At 25.9% G+C, this 22,963-nt stretch overlaps 2 protein-coding genes across 10 annotated transcripts in view; one reads left to right on the top strand and one right to left on the bottom strand.

Moving 5' to 3' along the window:
* Positions 1-1,139, bottom strand: part of LOC117175650 (C-type lectin 37Da) — a 28,023-nt gene extending 26,884 nt beyond the window's left edge. For both annotated transcript variants that reach the window (XM_033365364.1, XM_033365365.1), the window contains exon 1: positions 1,005-1,139. In XM_033365364.1, the coding sequence (XP_033221255.1) occupies positions 1,005-1,050 (46 nt within the window). In that variant the 5' untranslated portion in view covers positions 1,051-1,139. The remainder of the gene's footprint in view (positions 1-1,004) is intronic.
* The window catches only part of LOC117175649 (cytosolic carboxypeptidase 4-like), a 328,784-nt gene that overhangs the window by 226,674 nt on the left and 79,147 nt on the right, over positions 1-22,963 (top strand). Inside the window, exon 15 of one of the 8 annotated variants that reach the window (XM_033365363.1) lies at positions 18,344-18,422. The exons of the other annotated variants lie outside the window; for them this stretch is intronic. Coding sequence (XP_033221254.1) covers positions 18,344-18,347 — 4 coding nt within the window. The 3' untranslated portion in view covers positions 18,348-18,422. Of the gene's footprint in view, positions 1-18,343; positions 18,423-22,963 lie in introns of those variants that run through there. 8 annotated transcript variants of the gene reach the window in all.

The following is a 22,963-nucleotide window of genomic DNA, read 5'->3' as shown; positions in this document are numbered from 1 at the left end:
TTTTGTTCTTGAAAACATTCCCCAGAACTATACTGATTAAGATTTTGAAAATAAGTCAGATGTAGTTATTTGTATAAAAACATATTATTTACAAAAATTTGTTTTAATGACTTCAGTTCTGAAAAAATATGCCCTTAATATAATAGAATTTAACCACTTTTAATAAATAAATAGTGGAGAAGTGACACTAAGAAAAAATTCAGTTGCAAAAAGAAATGGTTAATATAAATTTTGTATGTAAGTATCAAATCTTTTTATTATAAATAATGTTTTTTATTTGAAACATTATTATTATTATTCACGCCCATTATAAATTGAATATTTCACTTGTAAAAAAATAGTATAAAAGTTCACTTTAACCCTTTTTCGCTATTTTCATTTCACTTTTACGTTCGTCTGGAATATCCTCATGGTTAATTTTTTAAACCATTGTTTTTTTTCTGGAGAGTGATAAACTATGACCCGTGCTCCACTTGACTTTACTACAGTGAGACAAAAATGTAAGATGCCACGAAAGTTTGACTGAAGCGTGAATATCAAGGCATTAAAGAAAGTGCCTTTAAAAAATATTAAAATAAACCAAATATTTTTTCCTCTTTTTTCATATAGATACGTTGGAAATCTGATTTAGATTTTATTTCGATCTTGAAAGAATTTTGGAAAAATCATTTGAGAGATTGAAACACTCAAGAGATTGTTATAAATAAATTATTTTAAAGTTAATAACACTACTTTGAGTTCGAGTAATCAAGGGTTTGAATAAGCACTTTTGAAATTTAAATTTGATTCTCGAATTCGATATTTATTTGGAAGAAAGGATAATTTTTTTGAAATCGTGGTGGATGAGCCGTAACTTTTGAATTTCACTCGACTGAATAACTAATCTCAGAGACAAGAAAAGTGTTGTGAAGCACTGTTCATAGATAAGATCACTCGTCGTCACATATTCTGATTTTGGAATGAATAAAATGTTTGAGGTTCTCTGGTACGAAGCACCAACCAACCTGAGGCGAAGCCCACAGCGACGAGGAGCAGCAAGACGATCTTCATTTTTCGTGCGTAATCGAGATCAGTCGTTTCCGTTTCCGACTCGGAATACCGGATGTTAATGTTAGGGTCGCGTTCTCGAACTGGCCTCGCGCTGCGCCGAGAGCCCCCTTAAGAGTCTTCTGCCCAGAGCTCAGAGAGGGGATCGTTCAAGATGATTCACGGCTTAGCCTAGAGCAAGACAAAAAATGATAATACTCCCTTCCCTGCCCTTCCCTGCCCTTCTCGAGCTAGGGAGGGATGCATCATACCTACTCGCTTGAAACTAATTTCAGAAAATCATTTTATTTCGGGAATCACAGTCGTCAGAGCAGAAGCGGCGGAACCTTTTTTTCAAGGTGGTGACAGGCGCATAGATTTATAATATTAATGATGAATGGCACAATTTTTTATATATTACAGTAATATTATAATATGAAATTTTTTTAATAATTAATAAATAATAATAAATACAGGTCTGAAATTCATATCGCCAAATATTTCAAAGATTACACAAATATTTAAGTAATTTCACAAATATTAATAAATATTAAATTTAAAAAAAACAAACATATTTCGCAATGATTACTAAAGATTTTAAAATATTCTTCAAAATTTCAAATCGTTTCTCAAAGATCTTAAAGACTTTACAAAGACTTCAAATATTTCACAAACATTTCCAAAATATTTCAAATACTGTACAAAGATTTCAATCATTTCTCAAAGATTTCACAAAGATTTTGGATAGATTTAAAAGACTTCAGATAAATTTAAAAGATTTCACAAAGACTTCAATGATCTTCCAAAAATGATTACCAAAACATTTCACAAATATTTCGCAAAGCTTTTAAGTAGATTTAAAAGATTTTAGATAGATTAAAAAGATTTCACAAAGTCTTCAATGATTTTCAAAAAATTTCGAAAAGATCTCCAAAAGATTTCACAAAGATTTCAGAGGTTCAGCAAAGATTTTATATAGATTAAAAATATTTCACAAGGATTTTAGTGATTTCCCAAAGATTTCTAGGATTGCACAAAGAATACAAAAAGACTTCAAAAAGATTTCTCAAAGATTTGCAAAGCTTTCAGAAAGGTTTCACAAGGATTTCACAAAGATTTCAATGACTTGCTAAAGATTTTTAATCGAGTTCAATGTTTTCCCAAAGATTTCAATAATTTTACAAACATGACTAAATATTTTAAATATTTCGTAAAGATTTCCATAGCTTTGAAAAAGATTTCACAAAGATTTCAAACGTTCAGCAAAGATTTTATATAGATTAAAAATATTTCACAAGAATTTTAGTGATTTCCCAAAGATTGCTAGGATTGCACAAAGAATACAAAAAGATTTCTCAAAGATTTTCAAAGCTTTCAGAAAAGTTCCATAAAGATTTCACAAAGATTTCAATGATTTTCTAAAGACTTTTAATCGAGTTCAATGTTTTCCCAAGGATTTTAATAATTTTAAAAACATTACCAAATATTTTAAATATTTCGCAAAGATTTGCATTGCTTTGGAAAAAATTTTACAGATTTGAATGACTTTCCAAAGATTTCACGAAAACTGTCATTATTTCACGAAGATTTCAGTAACTCTACGAACATTACCAAAAATTGTAAAAATGTCTTAACAATTTTCATAGCTTTGAAAAATATTTCACAAGAATTTTAATGATTTTCCAACGGTTTCACGAAGACTTTTATTATTTCACAAAGATTTCAATGATCTATCAAAAATTTTAGATTGATTTCAATGATTTCCCAAGGAATTGAATAATTTTATCAGTATCAACAAATATTTTACATATTATGAAGAAATTTCCAAGGAATTCCTGATGATTTCACAAAGGTTTTCATTATTTCACAAAGATTTCGGAGATTTCAGAAAAATTTCCAAAGCTTTCAGAAAGGATTCACAACGATTTCAATGATCACCCAAAATTTTCACGAACCTTTCGCAAAGATTTTGGATATATTTAAAAGATTTCGGATTGATTAAAAAGATTTCACAAAGACTGAAAATACTTCGCGGAGATTTTGGATAGACCTAAAAGATTTCACAAAGACTTCAATTATTTCACAAATATTTCAATGATTTCTCAACGATTTCAATAATTTGACAAATATAACTAAGCACATTTTAAAAATATTTCCCAAGAGTTTAGAATAATTTTAATAATTTAAAGAAAATTTGACAGCGATTAAAATAATTTCTGGTATGAAATTCATATTACCAATGATTTAAAAAATTTCACAAACACTACCAAATATTGAATTTAAAAACATAATTCACATAGCCTTCAATTATTTCACAAAGATTTCCAAGATACTTCAAATACTGTAGAAAGATTTCAATCATTTCTCCAAGATTTTTATGAAGACTTTGAATATTTAGCCAAGATTTCAAAAAGATTTCAAACATTTGACAATGATTTAAATGATTACCCCAAAATTTCATAAATATTTCGCAAAGATTTCAATTATTTCTCAAAGATTTCACAAAGATTTAGCAAAGATTTCAGATAAATTTCAAAGATTTCACAATGATTTAAATTGTTACCCAAAAATCTCATCAATATTTTTCCAATGATTTTGGATAGATTAAAAAGATTTCACTAAGACTTCGGTGATTTCCTAAAAATCGCGTAAAGATTTTAATCATTTCTCGTAGATTTCACAAAGATTTCAGAGAGATTTAAGAGATTTCACAATGATTTAAATGATCACGCCAAACATTCACAAATATTTCACAAAGATTTTGGTTAGATTAAAAATATTTTGGATAGATTTAAAAGATTTCACAAAGACTTCAATGATTTTCCAAAAATTTCACAAAGATTAAAATAATTTTAGGTACGAAATTCGTGTTACCTAAGATTTAATATTAATTTTTCAAACTCTATCAAATATTGAATCTAAAAAAATATATATTTTGTAAAGATTTCTAAAGATTTCAAAAAGATTTTTCAAAAATGAAACGATTTCTCAAAGATTTTAAAGATTTCACAAAGACTTCATTTATTTCACAAAGATTTCCAAAAGATTTCAAATACTTTACAAAGATTTTAATCATTTCTCGAAGATTTCACAAACATTTCGAAGATGTTGCATAGATTTCAGATAGATTTGAAAGATTTCATAATGATTTAAATGATTACCCAAAAATTTTACAAATATTTCGTAAAGATTTTAAGTAAATTCAAAAGATTTCTGATAGATTTCAAAGATTTCAAAAAGACTTTAACGATTTTCAATAAATTTCACAAAGATTTCCAAAGATTTCAAAAAGATTTTCATGATTTCCTAAAGGCGAGCCTAGAGGTTTAGGAAATTTCACAAATATTTCGCAAAGATATTGGATAGATTTATAACATTTCATAAAGACCTTGACTATTTCACAAAAATTCCAGTTGGATTTGTAAGATTTTACAAAGACTTTAATGATCTCCAAAAGATTTTACAAAGATTTCAAAGGTTCAGCAAAGATTTTAGGTAGATTTAAAATATTTCACACAGATTTTAATGGTTTTCCAAAGATTTCTAGGATTTCACAAAGATTTCATAAAAACTTCAAAAATATTTCAGAAAGGTTCCACAAAGATTTCATAACGATTTCGATGATTTTCTAAAGATATTGGATCGAGTTCAATGTTTTCTCAAAGATTTCAATAATTTTATAAACATTACCAAATATTTAAGATATTTCGCAAAGATTTCCATAGCTTTGAAAAAGTTTCACAAGGATTCTAATGATTTCCCAAAGATTCAACGAAAACCTTCATTATTTCACGAAGATGTAAATCATTATACAGCATTACTAAATATTTTTAAAATTTCTAAAAAATTTCCATGGCTTTGAAAAAGATTTCCGAAGAATTTGAATGATCTTTCAAAATTTTAACGAAGACTTTCATTATTTCAGAAAAATTATAAATGGCTTCAGAAAGATTTCCCAAAGATTTCAATGATTTAGCAAATATTTCAGATATATTTCAACGATTTCCCAAAGACTTGAATAATAACTTTACAAATATTACTAAATATTTTAAATATGTCGCAAAAATTTCCAAAGCTTTCAGAAAGCTTTCACAAAGATTTCACATCTATTTTAATGATTTTCTGAAGATTTCATAAACACTTTCATTAATTCACAAACATTTCAATTATTTTAGAAAAATTTCACAAATATTTCCAAATCTCGCAGAAAGGTTTCACAAAGATACACAAAGATGTCAATGATTTTCCAAAAATCTCAGATAGATTGCAATGATTTCTCAAAGACTTCATTAATTTTACAAAAATTACCAAATATTCTAAATATGATGCAAAGATTTCCAAAGCTTTCAGAAAGATTTCAAAAAGATTTTACGAAGATTTCATAAGGGTTTCAGTAATTCCCCAAAGATTTCACAAGGACATGTATTCATTCACAAATATTTTAATAATTTGAGAGAGATGTCTGAAACAGACAAAGATTTCATATGATTTTGATACTTTCCTAAAGATTTCACAAAGATTCCTAAAGCTTTCAGAAAGGTTTCACAACGATTATATAATATATTATATTATTTCGCAAATAGTTCAAAGATTTATTAAAGATTTCACAAAGATTTTAATAATTTTACAAATATTGTCGAATATTTCAAAAATATTACAAATATTTCGCAGATATTTTCAAATATTTTACAAAGATTACAATGATTACCCAAAAATTTTAAAGATATCAAATATTTTTCAAATAAATCAGAAAGATTTCAAAGATTGCGCAAAGATCTCAATGATTTTCAAAGGATTTTAATAATTTCACAAACTTAGTTATGTTTTCAGTTAAAAATTAATTTTAAACGGAAACAAAAAATTAGTAATTTATAACAAAGTAATTAAATTTTAAGAGTTGAATTTTAATTGAAACAGGCCATTTTTCGAGCAAAGAAGAAGAATCTTGTACCAAATAGTTGAATTTTTTAAGTAAAAAAAATCAATATTGTATTTAAAATGGAATTCTCAAACTTTAATTTGAAAAATTATTTTTTAATAAAAAACAAATTTTTTATCAAACGGTTACAGTTTTTACCAAATTGTTGTATTATGAAAAGAATAAGATGATTTTTCTACGAAACAGTTAAATTTTCCAACAGAAATAATGAATTACTAACAAAAAAGTTTATTTTCAACCAAATAGATACATTTCCAATTTGAAAAATAAGGTCGAATTTTTAACAAATTACGTGAATTCGTAACTAAATAGTTAAATTTTTAACCAAGAAGATTAATTATCATTAAAAAGGCGAATTTCCAAAAATTACCTATATTCTCTAACAAATATTTGATTCTTATTTGTTTTTGTTCTTTTTCCACCAAATTGTTGAATTTTTAAGACGAAAACATGAATTCTCTACAAAATAGTTATATTATCAGTAAAAAAAATTAATTTTAAGACAAAAAAGGAATTTTCAAAAAATAAATCCAATTTTCGGCAAAAAAGTTGAATTTAAAAAAAACACATACATTTTCATCCAAGGGGATTCATTTTCTACGAAAAAAGTAGGAATCTTAACAAAATACATTAATTTTAAACCGAATAATTAAATTTTACCCAAAAGGGTGAATTATGTACAGAAAGTCGAATTTTTAACAAAATACGTGAATTGTCAACCAAATAGTTGAATTTTTAATTAAAAAATTTAAATTATCAACCAAAAAGGGAATAGGTAAATTTTCCGTTAAAAAAATATTTTTTGAACGAAGTTCAACTTTCGACTTAATAGTTGAGTGTCTACCAAATTGTTAAATCTTCCAACCGAAAATATGAATTTGCAACTCACAAATGTCAATTTTGCAATAAAAAAACTCGATTTTTAACAGAAAGGAATTAATTTTCAACCAGTTGAATTTAACTAAATAATTGAGTTGGCAATTAAAGAAGATTAATTTTCTACTAAAATCGACGAATTTTGAACAAAAAATATTAATACATTAATTGTTTAACAAAAAAAAAAATTAATTTTTAAGAAATTAGTCAAGATTTCAACAAAGTAGTCGAATTCTCATCAAATTTTAGTGACAAAATATGAATTTTTTAAAAAACTTTTTCAACCTGAGGATGTGAATTTTGAAGAAGAAAGTTAATTTATGACTGAAACAGATTAATTTTTAATTAGACTGTTACATTTTTTATAGATAAAAAATGAGATTACAATCTTGTTTATAAATCTTGAATGAATTCTAGTAGAAGGTTTTAAATTTTTTAATACTAAATAAACGATGAATTGTAGTAAAATTGTGATTATTTCTAATTCGGTTCAAAAAATATATCTAAATTCCGAAAGTAAAAAATAGGTACAAGGTCTCCATGATTTCATTATATTCAGTGTAAAGGATTATTGATGAAAACAAAAACAATAATTTTTGATAAAATTGTTGAATTTTCAACCAATAATAAAATTGTTATTCAAAGAAGTTGAATTCTCGGCCAAAAATATAACAGTAGACTTTTTAAACAAAAAGGGTGATTTTTTAACAAAATTTTTAAGTTTTAAACAAAATAATAAAAATGTTATCCAAAAATAAACGAATTTTCGACCAAAAAGAACTAACTTATAATAAAAAATAGTTGAATTTTTTTACTGGGCTCTATTCATTCAGTTTACATTTAGGTCGTATAAAGTCTACGATAAATAAATAAGAATTTTAATTAATTATGAAATAAAAAATAATAGTTCAAATAATACTTAAAGTTCATTTTTAAGAACTTTAAAATATTAGGTAGTTTGGACATAATCTTCTCTTAACAGAGTAAAAAAATTCAAAAATTCTTGAAAACATTTGGAATATTATAAATACTATAAAAATCATTTTAAAAACATGTTCATAAATTCCGATTCAAATTATTCGAAAAAATGTATTTGAAAAATTAAATGAATATAATAAGGACGGAGTTATGAAAGTATAAAAAATAATTTTAAAAAGACACTAAAGAAAAGAAAGTTCTGAAAATTGACTCCGGATGCATCTATAAATTTCCAGAATTTGATTCGATCATAGTATGACGAAATAATATTTCAGTGTTCATCGTACTTGAAATATTTTAATGACAATGTAGCAGTCAATCATTACGTTGTATTTCGTAAACGAAAATAAACTATTATTAAAAATTTGTCGATAGTCCGGCAAAAATTACATAATTTTCATGCCTCAGAAAACTCAGGGTCATCTTCATTATACGATGTGCACGAACACCCAGAATTTTTTTTTATTGAATCAAATATCAACCTACGGATATTTGGGAGAATTTTTAATCGATTCTATATCATTTTAGTTAATTCGGGGTTCAAACATAATATTTTTGAAATCAATATTTTTAATAATGATTTTCATTTCTAAATAGTGAAAAAATTTCTTTATAGCTCTGCTGGGATCTGAACCCAGATCTCTCAGATTGCCGGTCTGATGCTCTTACTCACTAAGCTAAGGAGAAACGACATGAAATTCTTCAGAATCCATACAAGTTAAATTCCGAAACTTGTAAGATTAATTTTGTCGACATATAAAAATTATGTGTTTTAATAAAATTATTAATAAACAACTAGTAATATAAAAATATTTAATATATTTATCTGTTCAAAATTCATAGCATCAGAAAAACAAATATGGTTGGAAGTTGAAATACTTTGTTAAAAATTCATCTCTTTGGTTGTAAATTGAACTATTGTCGTGAAAATTTTTTTTTTTTTATTTGAAAATTAATTTTTCTAACTTAAAATTTTATAATTATATTTTAGGTTTGAAATTATTTTTTAGTTATAAATTTAACTATTTGGATGAAAATTCATGTATTTTTTTGATAATTTGTTTTTTCTTTCCTGAAACTCAATTTTTAAAATAAATATTTAAGTTCCAGTTTTTATTAAAAATTGATCGTTTTTAGTTGAAAATTCAATTATTTGGTTTCCATTTTTATGTATTTTGTTCAAATTTTATCTATTTTGTCGAGCTTTCCTCTTTCTTCTTAAAAAATTAATTGTCTTTGTTGGAAATTTATCTTTTTGTCAAGGTCAACTTTTCTCATTTAAAATTGGAATCTTTTTTGGTTGAAATATCAGCTATTACATTTTTGGAATAAAAATTAATATTTACAATGAAAAATTCTACTACTTGGTTAAAAGCTGAAATATTTTGTCAAAAATTAATTTTTTTTGTGGAAGACTCATTGTTTTAGTTGGAAATTAATTTCTTTGGTTGCAACTTGAACTGTTTTGTTGAAAAAACCTTTTTTTAAATTAAAGTTTAATTATTTGAACTGAAGATTTAAGTATTCTATTTTTGGAATGAAATTTTATTTTTTAGTTGTAAGTTTAACTATTTGGATAAAAATCCATGTATTTTATTAAAAATTAATTTCTTATTTGTTTATACTCAATTTTCGACATAAATTTGTGCAATTTCATTTTTGATTGAAATTAGATTTTTTTTTGGTTGAAAATTCAACTATTTAGTTAAAATTTTCATGTATTTGGTACAAATTTCATATATTTTCTTCGACTTTCGTCTTTATTCTTAAAAAATTAATTTTGTTTGTTAAAAATCCACCCTTTTGGTTAAGTTCAAGTAAAAAAAAAATTAATATTGAATTATTTTTTAGCTGAAATATCAGCCATTACATTTTTTGATTAAAAATTAATATTTGCAATGAAAAGTTCTACTACTTGATTAAAAGCTGAACTATTTTGTTAAAAATTAATTTTTTGTGTAAAATACTTCATTTTAGTAAAAATTAATCTCTTTGGTTCGAATTTTAATAGTTTTGTAAAAACTGTCTTTGAGTAAAAATTTCCACAAATGGATAAAAAATATATAATTTATTAAAAATTTAATTTTTTGTTGGTTTGAAAGTTCAACTACTAGGTTCAAAGCTTAACTGCTATGCGAAAAATGCATTTCTTATGTTGAAGTTTGATCCTTTCAAGTTGCAAATTTGATTATTTGGTTTGAAATAATTTATCTAGGTGAAAATTAAAAAAAAAATAACTACTTAGTTGAAAGATAAACTACTTTGTTTCAAATTAATTATTTTGTAATGATTCACCATTGCTCTTGGAAATTCATTCGTTTGATTGGAAACTTAAATATTTCGTTGAAAATACACTTTTTTAAAAGGATCTTTTTTGGTTCGAATTTCGACTTTTTTAAACTTTCTTTATGTTACAAAATACATATTTTTAGTTAAATTCAAGTGCTTATGGATTAAAATTTAATTCTGTTTTGATTAAAATATCAGTAATCACATTTCTGGTTTGAGAATTAATATTTTTCATTAAAAATTTTACTAATTGGTTAAGAGTAGAACAACTTTCTTAAAAATTAATTTCTTTGGTTTGATATTCATTCGTTTCTTTAAAATTTTGTTTTTCATTTTAGTTGAAAAATAAAATTTTTTAATTAAAAATTAAATTTTTTGGTTTAAAATGCCAAAATTTTTTTTTGAAAATGCATCTTTTTGTTTGAAAGTTAATGTTTTGTAGTTGGAAATCCAACTATTTGGTTTAAAATTCGTCTTTTAGGTAAAAAATTAATGTTTTGGTATGAAATAATAAAAATTGTTCTTTTTAATTGCAAATTGTAATAATCTTTTTTGCGCGATTTTTCTGAAAATTTGGTTAATGATTAATCATTGCATTAAAAAATTCATCTTTTGCTTGGAAATTTAATTTTTTTGTTAAAATTTACAGTTTGGTGGAAAATTCTTGCACATCATTTTTTTTGTATAAAATTAATCTTCTTGATTATAAAGTAATATTTTTTAATGAAAATTCAACTATTTGTTTAAAAGAAGAACTAGTTCATTGAAAATAATTGGTTGCTTGTGACTAAGTAAATGTTATTATATTCCGCTACTTTATAATTAGAAAAATTAATTTATTGTACCGAATTTTTGGAAAACGATTTAAAATATATGAGGGCACCTCTGCCTGACCCACTTGAATTTTTTTTTCTAAATAGTTTAACTTTTGATTAATTTTTAACTTGGAATGTAAGTGAGAACAGGGTTTTAGTGCCCTGGCCCAAATCGAATAAATAAAATGGTATTATTTAAACAATCAAAAAATGCAAGTGGGCCAGATAGACGTGCCCCTAAATATTTTGAACAATTTCCCAAAATTTTGGCACAATGTATTAATTTTTCTAATTGTGGACCTTAACTATTTTAGTTGAAAAACTAACAGACTGGATCAATTAAAATGACTAATTTAATCAATGAGTCAAATTGACTGATTTCATCAATGAGTTAAATTTACTGATTTAATCAGTGATTTAAATTGACTGACTTGAAAAATCACTTTTAACAGGTATAAAAAGTTATTTTTGATTGATTTATTAGTCATCAAATTGTCATTATCTTAATCAGTAAAAATTGACATTGAATCAGTCTTCAAGAGACTTCGATTGGGAGCAACTTATTAAATCAGAACAAAGTTGCATTCGACGAGGTTAACAAGCATGCTCAATTGCTCATGTTATTGAAAATTAATCACCATCCGCATGGTATGATTAAATAATTGACCAGATTACCGACCAGATAAAGGGCGTCGTAGTGATTTTTCATTTCAAGGAAGCATCCTTCATTTCTTCTCGTCTAAGTGGCTCTTATTCAGACTACCTGGATCAAAAAACTCATCTGAAAAATTCCTCTTTATGAAGGACACCCTCTACGATGACGCACATCAGGAGCAGATCCTAGACCTAAATCCCTGATAATAAAAATTTTAACATGCAGTATAACTCATCTCATTCTGAATTAAAATTCATCCTTTTTATAGTCTAAGAATCTACCACTCAAAAATTGAGAGCCAAGGCCTTTACTGATTAGACAGTTAAATCCATGCTAAATGAATTAACAAACAAATCGACATTTTCTGACTTAGTCAAATCTTAGCAATCCTTTTTCTACTTAAATGCAAACTGAATTAATATAACGTAATAAGAAAATTCATAGAATCTTGTTTGAAAATTAACCATTTTTCTTTGAGATGTCCAGTATTATTTGTTTAGTTGAAAAATCATATCTTTTGGTTAAAAATTGAATTATTTTGATAGAAATGTAATGAATTAGTTAAAAATTCATCAATTTTCTTAAAAAATGATACTTTATAGTTAGCGATTCAACTGTTTTACTGAAAGTTCGTCTTTTTGATTGAAAATTCAAATAGTTTGTTAGGTAATTCAACAGTTTGGTGGAAAATAAACTTTATAGTAAAACTTCGTCTTTTGGTTTAAAAACTAATTTTATTGATTGAGGAACCTTTTATAGTTGAAATTTAATTTTTGAACTCGATAATATTATATTTTTGATAAAAAATTTATAGTTTTGTAATCAAAATTTCTCTATTTAGTTAAAAATTAACTTTTTTTTTGGTTGAAGATTCATGATTTTATTTGAAAACATTTTCCAACTTTATCAGATTTACAATTATTTTGGATTTAGGATTTTTCTGCAACTTAAAAAAGAACATTAATTCGCAGCCATGAAGATTAATTTTCTATCAATAAAGACAAATTTGAAACAAAATACATCAATTTAAAACTAATCAGTTGACATTTCAAATAATAATTAAGAATTTACAATCAGAAATGGAATAGTCAAATTTTCAGTCAAAGAAAATAATGTTCAAAAAAGAAAATCGATATTTCAAGAATAAAGTTGGATTTCCTAATAAGAAAATTAATTTTTAACTAATCTTTAAAAAAATAAGATTAATTATAATGAAGAAGTTTCATTTTTATTCAAGGAATATTTTTTACGAAATAATTATATTTGTTGAATTTTCAATAGAGCAGTTGAATTTTGATAAAAAAAGGATGATTTCTTCAACAAAATTATTGAATCTTCAATAGAGCAGTTGAATTGCTAACGAAAGGAATGAATTTTTAACCAAAATATTGAATTTTAAATAGAGTAGTTGAATTTTAAGTGAAAAGGATGAATATTTAACAAAATTGGTGAATTTTCAATCAAAGGGTTGCAGTGTTATTCATACTTTATTTTTCTACTGAAACATTTGCATTTTTAATTTAAAAAGACAGATTTTCAAACAAAAAGTGAAATTTTAGTTCAAAAGAGATTTCAATTCGACCTTTCAAAATAAAAATATGAATTTTTAACAAGGAGTAAATTTTCTACGAAATTGTGAAATTTTCAATAGAGCAGTTAAATTTTGAGCAAAAAGGATGAATTTTTAACCAAATTATTGAATTTACAATACAGCAGTTCATTTTTCTGCGAAAAGGATGAATTTTTTAACAAAATTGTCGTGTTTTCACTCAAGAGTTGCATTTTAATTCATTTTTTAGTTTTCTACTAAAACAAATGAATTTTTTAATTAGAAAGACAGATTTTCAAAAAAATAGTGGAATTTTAGTTCAAAAAAGATTTCAATTCGACTTTTCAAAATAAAAATATGAATTTTAAACAAGGAATAAATTTTCTACGAAATTTTTAAATTTTCAACACAAGAAGATGAATAAAAAAAAATGGTCGGATTTTTAACCAAAAAGCATGAATTAAAAAATGGTTGAATGTTCAACAAAGCAGTTAAATTTTGAAAAAAATTAATTTTTAACAAAATTGTTAAATTTTCAATTGGGCAAGGGCTACGGAAACGGCCTGGCGCCATCTGTTACCAAAAAGTGACAATTTCTTAGGGATGAATTCCACTTGTTTACATGCGATTGAAAATAAATAAATTTATACTAGAAATAAGAGTTTAATTAACAGATAATGGGAGTGCCTGTAGGAAAGCTGATAAAATCTTGAGTTAGAGACACAAACTTTTGCTCAAGTTTATTAAACGGTTTGGTCGGAGTTGCGTTTTTAATTTCTCTTGTCAATGACAGATCTCCTATTGGATTACAAATGTCACATAAAGTATTTCAATCCTCTTGTTTTTTGAAAAAGAAATGCTAAGATATTTGGAAAAATTATTGTGGTAATTAACGTAGTAATATTATATTTATACGATTTATGACCTTTTCAAAGGTAATGCTAGTTGTGAGATTTTGAGGTTAGAAAGTTTAATTAACCCATAATATTTATAGAGTATATTTTATTTTAATTTTAATTTCATGAAGTGTAATTTGTGAAAAAATATTGTTTAAACAAATTTCAGGTTGTTGAAAATAAGTAATAATTTATTACTTTAACGATTGGTGAACAATTGAAAATAAATTTTTGTCACTTAACGATAATACAGTAATATTTTTGCAAAAAATATAATCTTACGAAAAAAATTTATTTGAATAAATGAAATTCTTTTAGACAATGAAACATAAATTAATCAATGGTGGTCAATATTCGACTGAAGAAATATTAATAATTATTGATTTGAAAAATTAAGAAAAAATTACTTTAACAAATTTAATTTATTTAAATAATTGAAAATTAATAAATACATGTTTATAAATATTTCACTAGACTAATAGTAATAATTTTTAAGATAAAATGCGAAAGAAAAATTATTTAAACAAATTAAGTTTGTTGAAATAATTGAAAATTAATTAATCAACGTTAAACGTATTCTTAATTTGCTCTATTTCAAGCATAGGGATATTCTAGTGAGCAAATTACACAATTCCGGATAAAAATACGATTTATTTTCATGTGCTAAGATGCCTGTGGCACATTTTGATTATTAAGTACATAAAGTGAGAGTAAATGTTCACTGAAACCTTAAAAATACATAGTATCTATAATAGTAAATTTATAAAATAGCAATACTTATCAAAAGGAAAATTTTAGGCAGACCTACATGTCATTATTTATTTGAATTTTTCACAGTGAGTGTCACGTATCTCATTTATAATCTATAAATATTTTTAACATAAAGAAAAATGTTAGGAAATTTATCATTTTAAATCTTTTTAATTCTTTTCTTTGTATTACGAGGGGTGTTCAAAAAGTAAGTTTCCCTAGTCTGCCGTTTTGCCCCAGCGCCATCTAGCGAGCTGGGACCGAACATAGTTTTAGTTTAGGATATACCGATAAGAGCGGAACCGGTCTTAGCTGCCGAAAATTTTTGTTTCATCAGTCACTTGTAAGTTGCGTGCAGTTATTGGCTTTTTAACTGCAAAAGGGCTTAATGGCAACGAAATTCACACTGAAATAGCGCATATTTATGGTGACCACGATAAATGCAGATGGTTACTGTGAAGTGTTAAATAAACATAAAAGTGCTATGAAACGAAAGCGTCCTGGAAAATTATCGAGAAAAGTGTTGCTTTTTCCCGACAATGCACGGCCTCATTCAGAAAAAAAATACAAACCTTACTGGAAAAATTCAACTGGAAAATTTTTGATCACCCACCCTACTCTCCAGATTTCGCACCAAGTGACTTTTTTCTTTTTCCTATGTTAAAGGAAAGTTTGGGTGGCCATCACTTCAATTCAAATGATGAAGTGAAAGACTTTGTTAAATTATTCTTTTAAAAACAGGGCACGGATTTTCATAAACAACGTTTGTCAAAGCTTGAGAACAGATATAAAAAATGTATTCAAGTCCAAGAGGACTATGTAGAAAAATAGTTTATGAGTCAAACAATAAATACATATGTTACTTTAACCTAAAAATTGTGTTTTGCTTTTTTTCCCGGAGTAGGGAAACTTACTCTTTGAACACCCCTCGTACAATATATTTGTTATTTAATAAACACCTGTAATTTAACGTGGTATTGGGAAGAACTAACAGACGCTAGGCTGTTAACGCTGCACTGTATTTAGCTTATTCCCTTTACTTTCACTTTTGCACTCTTATCACATGAATTACTGCTAAAATTTTTTTCCTTATTTAAAGTTTCAGGATTAAAATCGATAGAATGCGTTATAGCTTAAAATCCTGTTCTAATTAAAATATACATCATCAATCCGCTTGTTGACATTCTACCGGCAATTTTTATGGTTATGTTCATAACCAACAACTAAGCTAGAACGCGTTTAGCCGGAATGAAATATAATTTTTCCACTCAATCTTTTTGTAAGAAAGTTTTCTTTATTATTTAGTTTTGTTTTGAAAAATTTTACATACGTTTTCAAAGCAATCATCTATTTATTTAATATATTTAAAAACAATACATACGTGCTAACTTGTGTAAATGTGAAATTTCTATCCGCTAGGAATTTCAGGTTTTCGCCGCCGCGGGCGCTGCCTGTCATATCCGGTTAATATCAAGGTCATGTCCGTATTAGAGTTCTGAAATTCCCGGAAATTTAAGTTCAGGATATATAACCGAGAATATGACAGAATTGAGGAGAATTTAAAAGAATTTAAGAGAATTTAAGAATTCATGATTTTTAACAATATTTGTATTGTTCAGGTTATATCAGCGGTTGAATATAAATTATTTTCTAGCTCAGCAATATTCAGGAATTTACAATATACAAAGCAGTAGCTCATTAACTATTACTGTTAGACTGACACTCTAACCTCAAAATTCAATTGCCTCACATTATTAAAAAATATCACAAAGTAGAATAAGAAGACCACACTTGCGGAAAACTTAGACGCGTGACCTTTTCAAAATTCTCTGATTTTTCGACTAATTTTTCATTTCAAATCATTAATATTCAAATATCAGCATTTTAATCTTATGATATTTTTACCATAGAATATTTTATTATCGGAATAAAACAGTGTTTCATAAATAAATTGAAAATTTTCAAATGTATTAATTTATTTAAAAAAAAAGTTTCTTTTCTACTTTAAAAGATAACTCTTTAGCAAAATACTGGAATTTTCAACAAAATAATTGAATTTTTAACATAATAGTTGAATATTGGATCTAAAATGAAAAAGTGTCAACGAAAAAGTGTCATAGTTTATATTTTAATAAAAAAAGAATGAAATTTATAGAACAAAAGACAGAAATTTTAAAACCAAAGAGACGAATTTCCAACAACTAAAGATTTTTCACTAAAAAATAAATAAAAGTTTATCTAAATTATTGAACTTTCAAACCAGAAGAAAAAATTTTCTTTACAAAAATTCAATTTTCAAACAAAAAATATGACTGTTTAACAAGAAATTAGTTTTCCATGAAACTGATGCATTTTTACGCAAAAAAAAAGGAAATTTAAATCTAAAAAAGAATTTTTCACAAAAAAAAACGAGAATTTTTAACTAAAAAATATCAATCTTAAAACATGTAAAAGTTCCATTTTCTGTTAAAAAATGAATTCTAAACAAAAAAAAGTATTTTCCACTAAACAGATAAATTTTCAACCAGACATAAGCCTTCCATAAAAAAAATTCACAATGTAGCTTAACTTTGACCCAACTAGTTAAATTTTCAATTAAAAGAGATTAATTTATAACCAGAGAATTGAACTTCTAACCCACGAGATAGCTTTTCAACTTAAAATATAAATCTTTAACAAAAAAAAGTGATTTCTTAACAAAGGGATTCAACCAAATGTTTTAAACAAATTAGTTGAATTATCAAGCAAAGAAGAACTATTTTTAACCAAAAAGTTGCATTTTCATACAAAAATAACATTTCTTCTATAAGAGATGAAGTTTTAAATAAAAAAATTAAAAATTAAAAAAAAAAGTTGAGTTTTCGGTTGAAAAAGAATTTAGTCGAGTTTTCACGATCAAACTATGAATTATTTAACAATAAATAATTTTTTACCAAAAAAATTAAATTTTTAATCCAAAAAGACGAATTTTTAAACAAAAGGGATGACTGAATAACAAAATTATTGAATTCTCTAGCAAATAGTTGCATTTTTATAAAAAAATTATGAAATTTATCGTAAAGCAGTAAAAACTTTTATCACAAAAAATTTGTGTTATCATCCAAAAAACATTTTTATACAAAAAAGATCAATTTTGATTTAATTTCTGCTAAAGCAGGTAAACTTCAAAATAAAAAAGACAAACTTTCAGAAAAAGAGTTGAATTTTCAACCGAAAAGTTAACGAAAACATAGAATTTTCTATTAATTAAAAATAAATTCTGAGATTCTCATAAATTCTCAGAGAATTTATTTCTCGGTTATATACTCGGTAATATTCTCATTCTCGTTGCCGTTCTCAAAGTAATTTAACCAGCTCAGAACTCTATTTCGTACCCAATAGAGCAGTTGAATTTTAAGCGAAAAGGATGAATTTTCAACAAAGCAGTTGAATTTTGAACAAAAAGGATGAATTTTTAACAAAATTGTTGAATTTTCAACCAAGCATTTTCAATTTTATCCAAGAAAGATGCAATTTCTACTAAAATCGATAAATATTTAAATTTAAAAAAAAATGTTGTTTTGCATACAGGTAACGTTGCGGATGGTTCTATTTTAGATTGTAAACAAGACACTGGCAGTCTCTGGTTCTATCTCTGTCTGTTTTACGAGTACGGTGCTGATAGCAAAAAGGGTAGTTGGCAGTTGCTATAAGCGACTCAAGGTAGGCTTCATTTCTGATTGCGGCAGAAACCCGGCACCACCTGCTGGATTCTCAGTCGATTTTTCTACTTTTCGCAATCCTGACTGGAGTATCTTCTGCCTGTATCTTACCGGTTACGAATGAAACCGATACCGGCTCGACGGGAATAGAAGGCTACCTCTCTCTCTCTCTTTCTCTCTCTCGCTCCTTCTATTTTTATCCCTTTCTCTTTCTTTCTTTCATTCTTTCTTTCTTTCCTTGCTTCTGATCGGGAGCAGATCTTGCACGATATCAGCACTGTGATCCAAATAAAAAAAGTTGTTATGTACTCGAAAAATGAGTTTTCACTACTTTTGAGGTTATGTACAGGATATAAATTTTTGTGGTCTTCCCTGCTAGTTACTTCATTTGATACTGCTCTTACCCTTCAAAACAAGCTTTTGAGTGGTCACATACGATTTTTTCTTGCAAAGTTACGATTATTTTACGTTATGAGATATATCCCCACAATAGCATGAGCATTCACATTAACGCTATTGTGAATCCACCATTTTAGAAATAGAAATTTATATTTTCTGAAATGATATTCGTAATCAGCGACCCCGAAAACCCCCAAATGAAATTTTTCAGATATTAATATCGTTTTTGTTAAATTTGGACCCGCCATTTTGAATCCAAGATCTTACAAATTTCAATTTTAAATTTATGACTTCATATTTGTACTAAGAGACCCAAACAACCTCTAAACACAAATTTTCAAAAGAAATATTTCAACAGGAATATTTATGCCTCAAAGTGTCAATGTGAATGCTCATATGACGTTGTGATCTCAGATTCTGATCTCAGATTCGGATTCTGCGCAGAAAATAGTTTCGTAAATGACCCTCAGCTATTTTTTCTTTCCCTTGTCAATTTATAAGGGGGGGGGGGGCATTTCTCCCTGTGAATATTCCTTAATTACGTATATTTTAAGCAAATGGGCAATCATTGGGAGGGGGTATAAAACTATTATATCCATTACATAACATTGCGCATGAGTCCCGATCAACCTAACCTCAAATTTTATGATTGAACAAAGAATTATTCATTAGGGTGGTCCAAAAAAGCATAGGAAATTCTTTCTTCTTCGAATTTTCATATGTTTCAATACCAAATTTGTTCGAATCCACAATAGAATAAATTATTTTGTTATTTTAAATGATATTTAGAGGTTCCAGAAGCCCCATGAATTTTTAAATCTATAAGTGAAAAATTGATTTTTGCAAGTTTTTCGCACTAATTATTATTTTGACACTTTTTCTTTGAGTATAAAATGTTTTTAATACATAAAAATACTACTTTTTACGAATAATAACATTTTTATATAAATTCTTTAAACAATTTTTTTTAGGGATTTTCTGTTAGAATACTTAGAAAATCGCGTTTTCTCTGAATTTAAACATTGTTTTTAACTTTTCATCCAGTGCGATGTAATAATTAATTAATTTAACCACACATAATTGTTTAAACAATTTATTAAGATTTTGTCCACTTTTTGATTAGATCGATTTGTGCTAGAATGTTGCGGGTTGTTTTGTTCAAATAGTCAACTTTTTGTCCACTTTTCACTCAAAACAAGGTAAAAATTAATTCAATGTAACAAATATGATTCTTTAAACGATTTAATATTGTTCATCACAATATTATTATACAGTAATGCTAAGCAAGATCGAATTTAAATTAAAAAAACACAATTGTTTAAATAGTTTATAATCATTTTTAATATTATCTTTGAATAATTCTCGAAATTTGTGATTTTTTCTGAAGTAGTCATTTTTTTGTCCACTTTTCACTTGGATCAAAGTAAACATTAATGACATTTAAGAAAAATAAATGTTTGAATAACTTTTGATTGCTTTTGACTATATTCATCTATATTAATGGTAGTTGCTGTATTTTTTGTGACATTTTTCACATTTTGTCACTTTTTTACTTTTTGAGGTATGGGCTAATTCAAATTTGTTTGAAATGGTTTAAACAAATCATTATTGCTTAGAACTATATTCTCTGAGATATTTACGAAAAGTTGAATTTTTTTTGAAAAAGTTAAAAAAAGCTGAAAAATTCAAAAAAACACTTAACTTTCGAGCATTAATCCGAGAGAAGATAGTTAATTATAAACAATAATAAATGAATTAAGCAGTAGTGTTTTTTAACCTTTTCTTATTATTATCATAACAAGTAAAAAATTGACATAGTTGCAAATTTTAGAAAAAGTGCAACTATGTAGCAATAATATAGAAGAAGACAGTTATAAACAGAAATGGTTTGTTTAAACAATTATGTTAGTTAAATTTCCTCGATTTTCACTTGGCTCTAAAAGAAAAGTGGACGAAAGGTTCAATATTTCCAAAAAATAGCAACTTTTTAGTATTAATCAGTGATAAGATTATTAAAAATATTAATAATTTGTTTCAACATTCGTATGGGTAAACTTGCATTAATCATAACCACGCCCTTTTATTGGAAAGTGGACAAAAAGTAAAGAATTTCATAAAAAAAGCCGCTGCTTTCTAGCATTTGTATTGGAGAAGATAGTTATGAAGAATGATAATTTGCTTAAAAATAATATTTGCTATATTTAAATAATAATTAAATCAAATAGAATATTATTGAAAATAAAAATAACATATTTAAAAAAAAAAGTTTGTTTATTTGAATTAATTATTATCTCACACTAATTGAGAAATGAACAAAATGTGAAAAAGTTTAAAAAAATCTGGAACTTTCTAGCACTCGGCATTGCTTTAAGAGAAGATAGTTATAAATAATAATAAGTTTTTCGAACAATTCTCTTTGTTAACTTGTATTAATTATTATTTATCCAAGCAAAAAAGAGACAGAAAGTTGAATGTTTCAGAAATAACTGCAATATTCTAGTATTGTTTAAAGAAAATATTATTAAAAATAATAACCAACTGCTTAAACAATTATTTTTGTTAAACTAAAATATCTGAAACCTCACTCTAATTAAAAAGTAGACAAAATGTATAAATTTGTTGAAAAAACGGCAACTTTCTAACATTATTCAACGAGAATATTATAAATAATACTAAATTGTTCAAACAATTATTATTATTAGCTTGAAATAATTATCATCTCATTCTGATTCAAAAGTAGACTAAAAGTGAACATTTTTGGAAAAATCTGCAATTTCCTAGAATTATTCTAAGGAAATAATATTATGAATAATAGTAAATTGTCTCATACATTATTTTAGTTAGTTTTAATTATTTATTACCTCACTCTAATTGAAAATAAGGTGAAAAGTTTGGAAAACACGCCACTCTTCTAACTCTGCTCTAAGAGAAAATGTCTAAAAATAATACATTGTTTGAACAATTCTTGCAAAAATTAGTATTCAAGATCGTTTGTTACAATCATCTCTCCCTCCGCTGACACTCTTCATCACACATTTCTTATAAACTATTTTTCTCCACACTTTCCTATCCTGGCAAACAACTTTAGCTTCCTTTATGTTGGTAATTAATCTAATTGGCTACTACGGATTATTAATAATTTTTAAACAGATTTAGTTTATTAGTTGAATTTTTGCATCAACTATTTTTAAGTGAATTTTTTAAACAGACATACACTTAAGATAGTTTAATAATATAACAAAATTGCACAAGAAGGCTTAAAAAGAAAAAAAAGAACGGTGGAAATAAATGGATAATTCAGCCAACTATATATATGTATATATATAAATATGGCTGCAGTAACCATAGTATTTCGAAAGAATTGATCCGAAAATATCTATGGTTGTGGCATCCATAGTTAATTGATGGCTGAGATATTGTTGTGTCAAGAAAAAGGTATGGTGGAGCCAATTTGCATTTTAATAATTTTTAGAAAAATTACTCTTTTGCAATTAAAAATCATTTATTTAAAGTAAAAAGTCATATTATGGTATTCGGATTAATACTAAAAATGTGGTTCACAATTTGACTGTTTTAAGTTATTGTGCAGAATTCCTGTAAATAAAAACAAAAATCCAATGACAAAATTTGTAGAACCACAAAAAATTTTTCTATCGTAATTTGAAACAAGATAAAAATTTTCTAAACAAAGAAAAGGAAAATATTTTGTATAGAAAAAGAAAATAAAGTTTTTGACAGTTAAAGGGGAACACCACTGTGAAAGCGTGAAAATTAAGTGATTTTCATGAATTTTTTTCTGTAGGTAGAAATAATTATTTAAGTAAGAGACAAATAATTATTTATTTAACATATATTCAGCTATATTCACACAAATTTCTATTAGAAATATTAAAAATTCCATTATTAATATACATGAATGTAATGACGTAATAAAAAAATTACCCCTCCTGGTGGCAACTATACAGTAGTGACAAGTTCTCTGAAAGCAAAAAACTAAAATTTTTATTAATCTGTACAACAATCGCTATCGTTGTACGTAGCGGTTTTTTAATTTCATAGAATTAAAGAAATTTGCCGAATTCAAGGAATT

Source organism: Belonocnema kinseyi, chromosome 6, assembly GCF_010883055.1.
Source record: "Belonocnema kinseyi isolate 2016_QV_RU_SX_M_011 chromosome 6, B_treatae_v1, whole genome shotgun sequence".
Lineage (NCBI taxonomy): Eukaryota > Metazoa > Arthropoda > Insecta > Hymenoptera > Cynipidae > Belonocnema > Belonocnema kinseyi.
The sequence above is the reverse complement of the archived record's forward strand: the minus strand, read 5'-3'. Positions and strand labels throughout refer to the sequence as shown.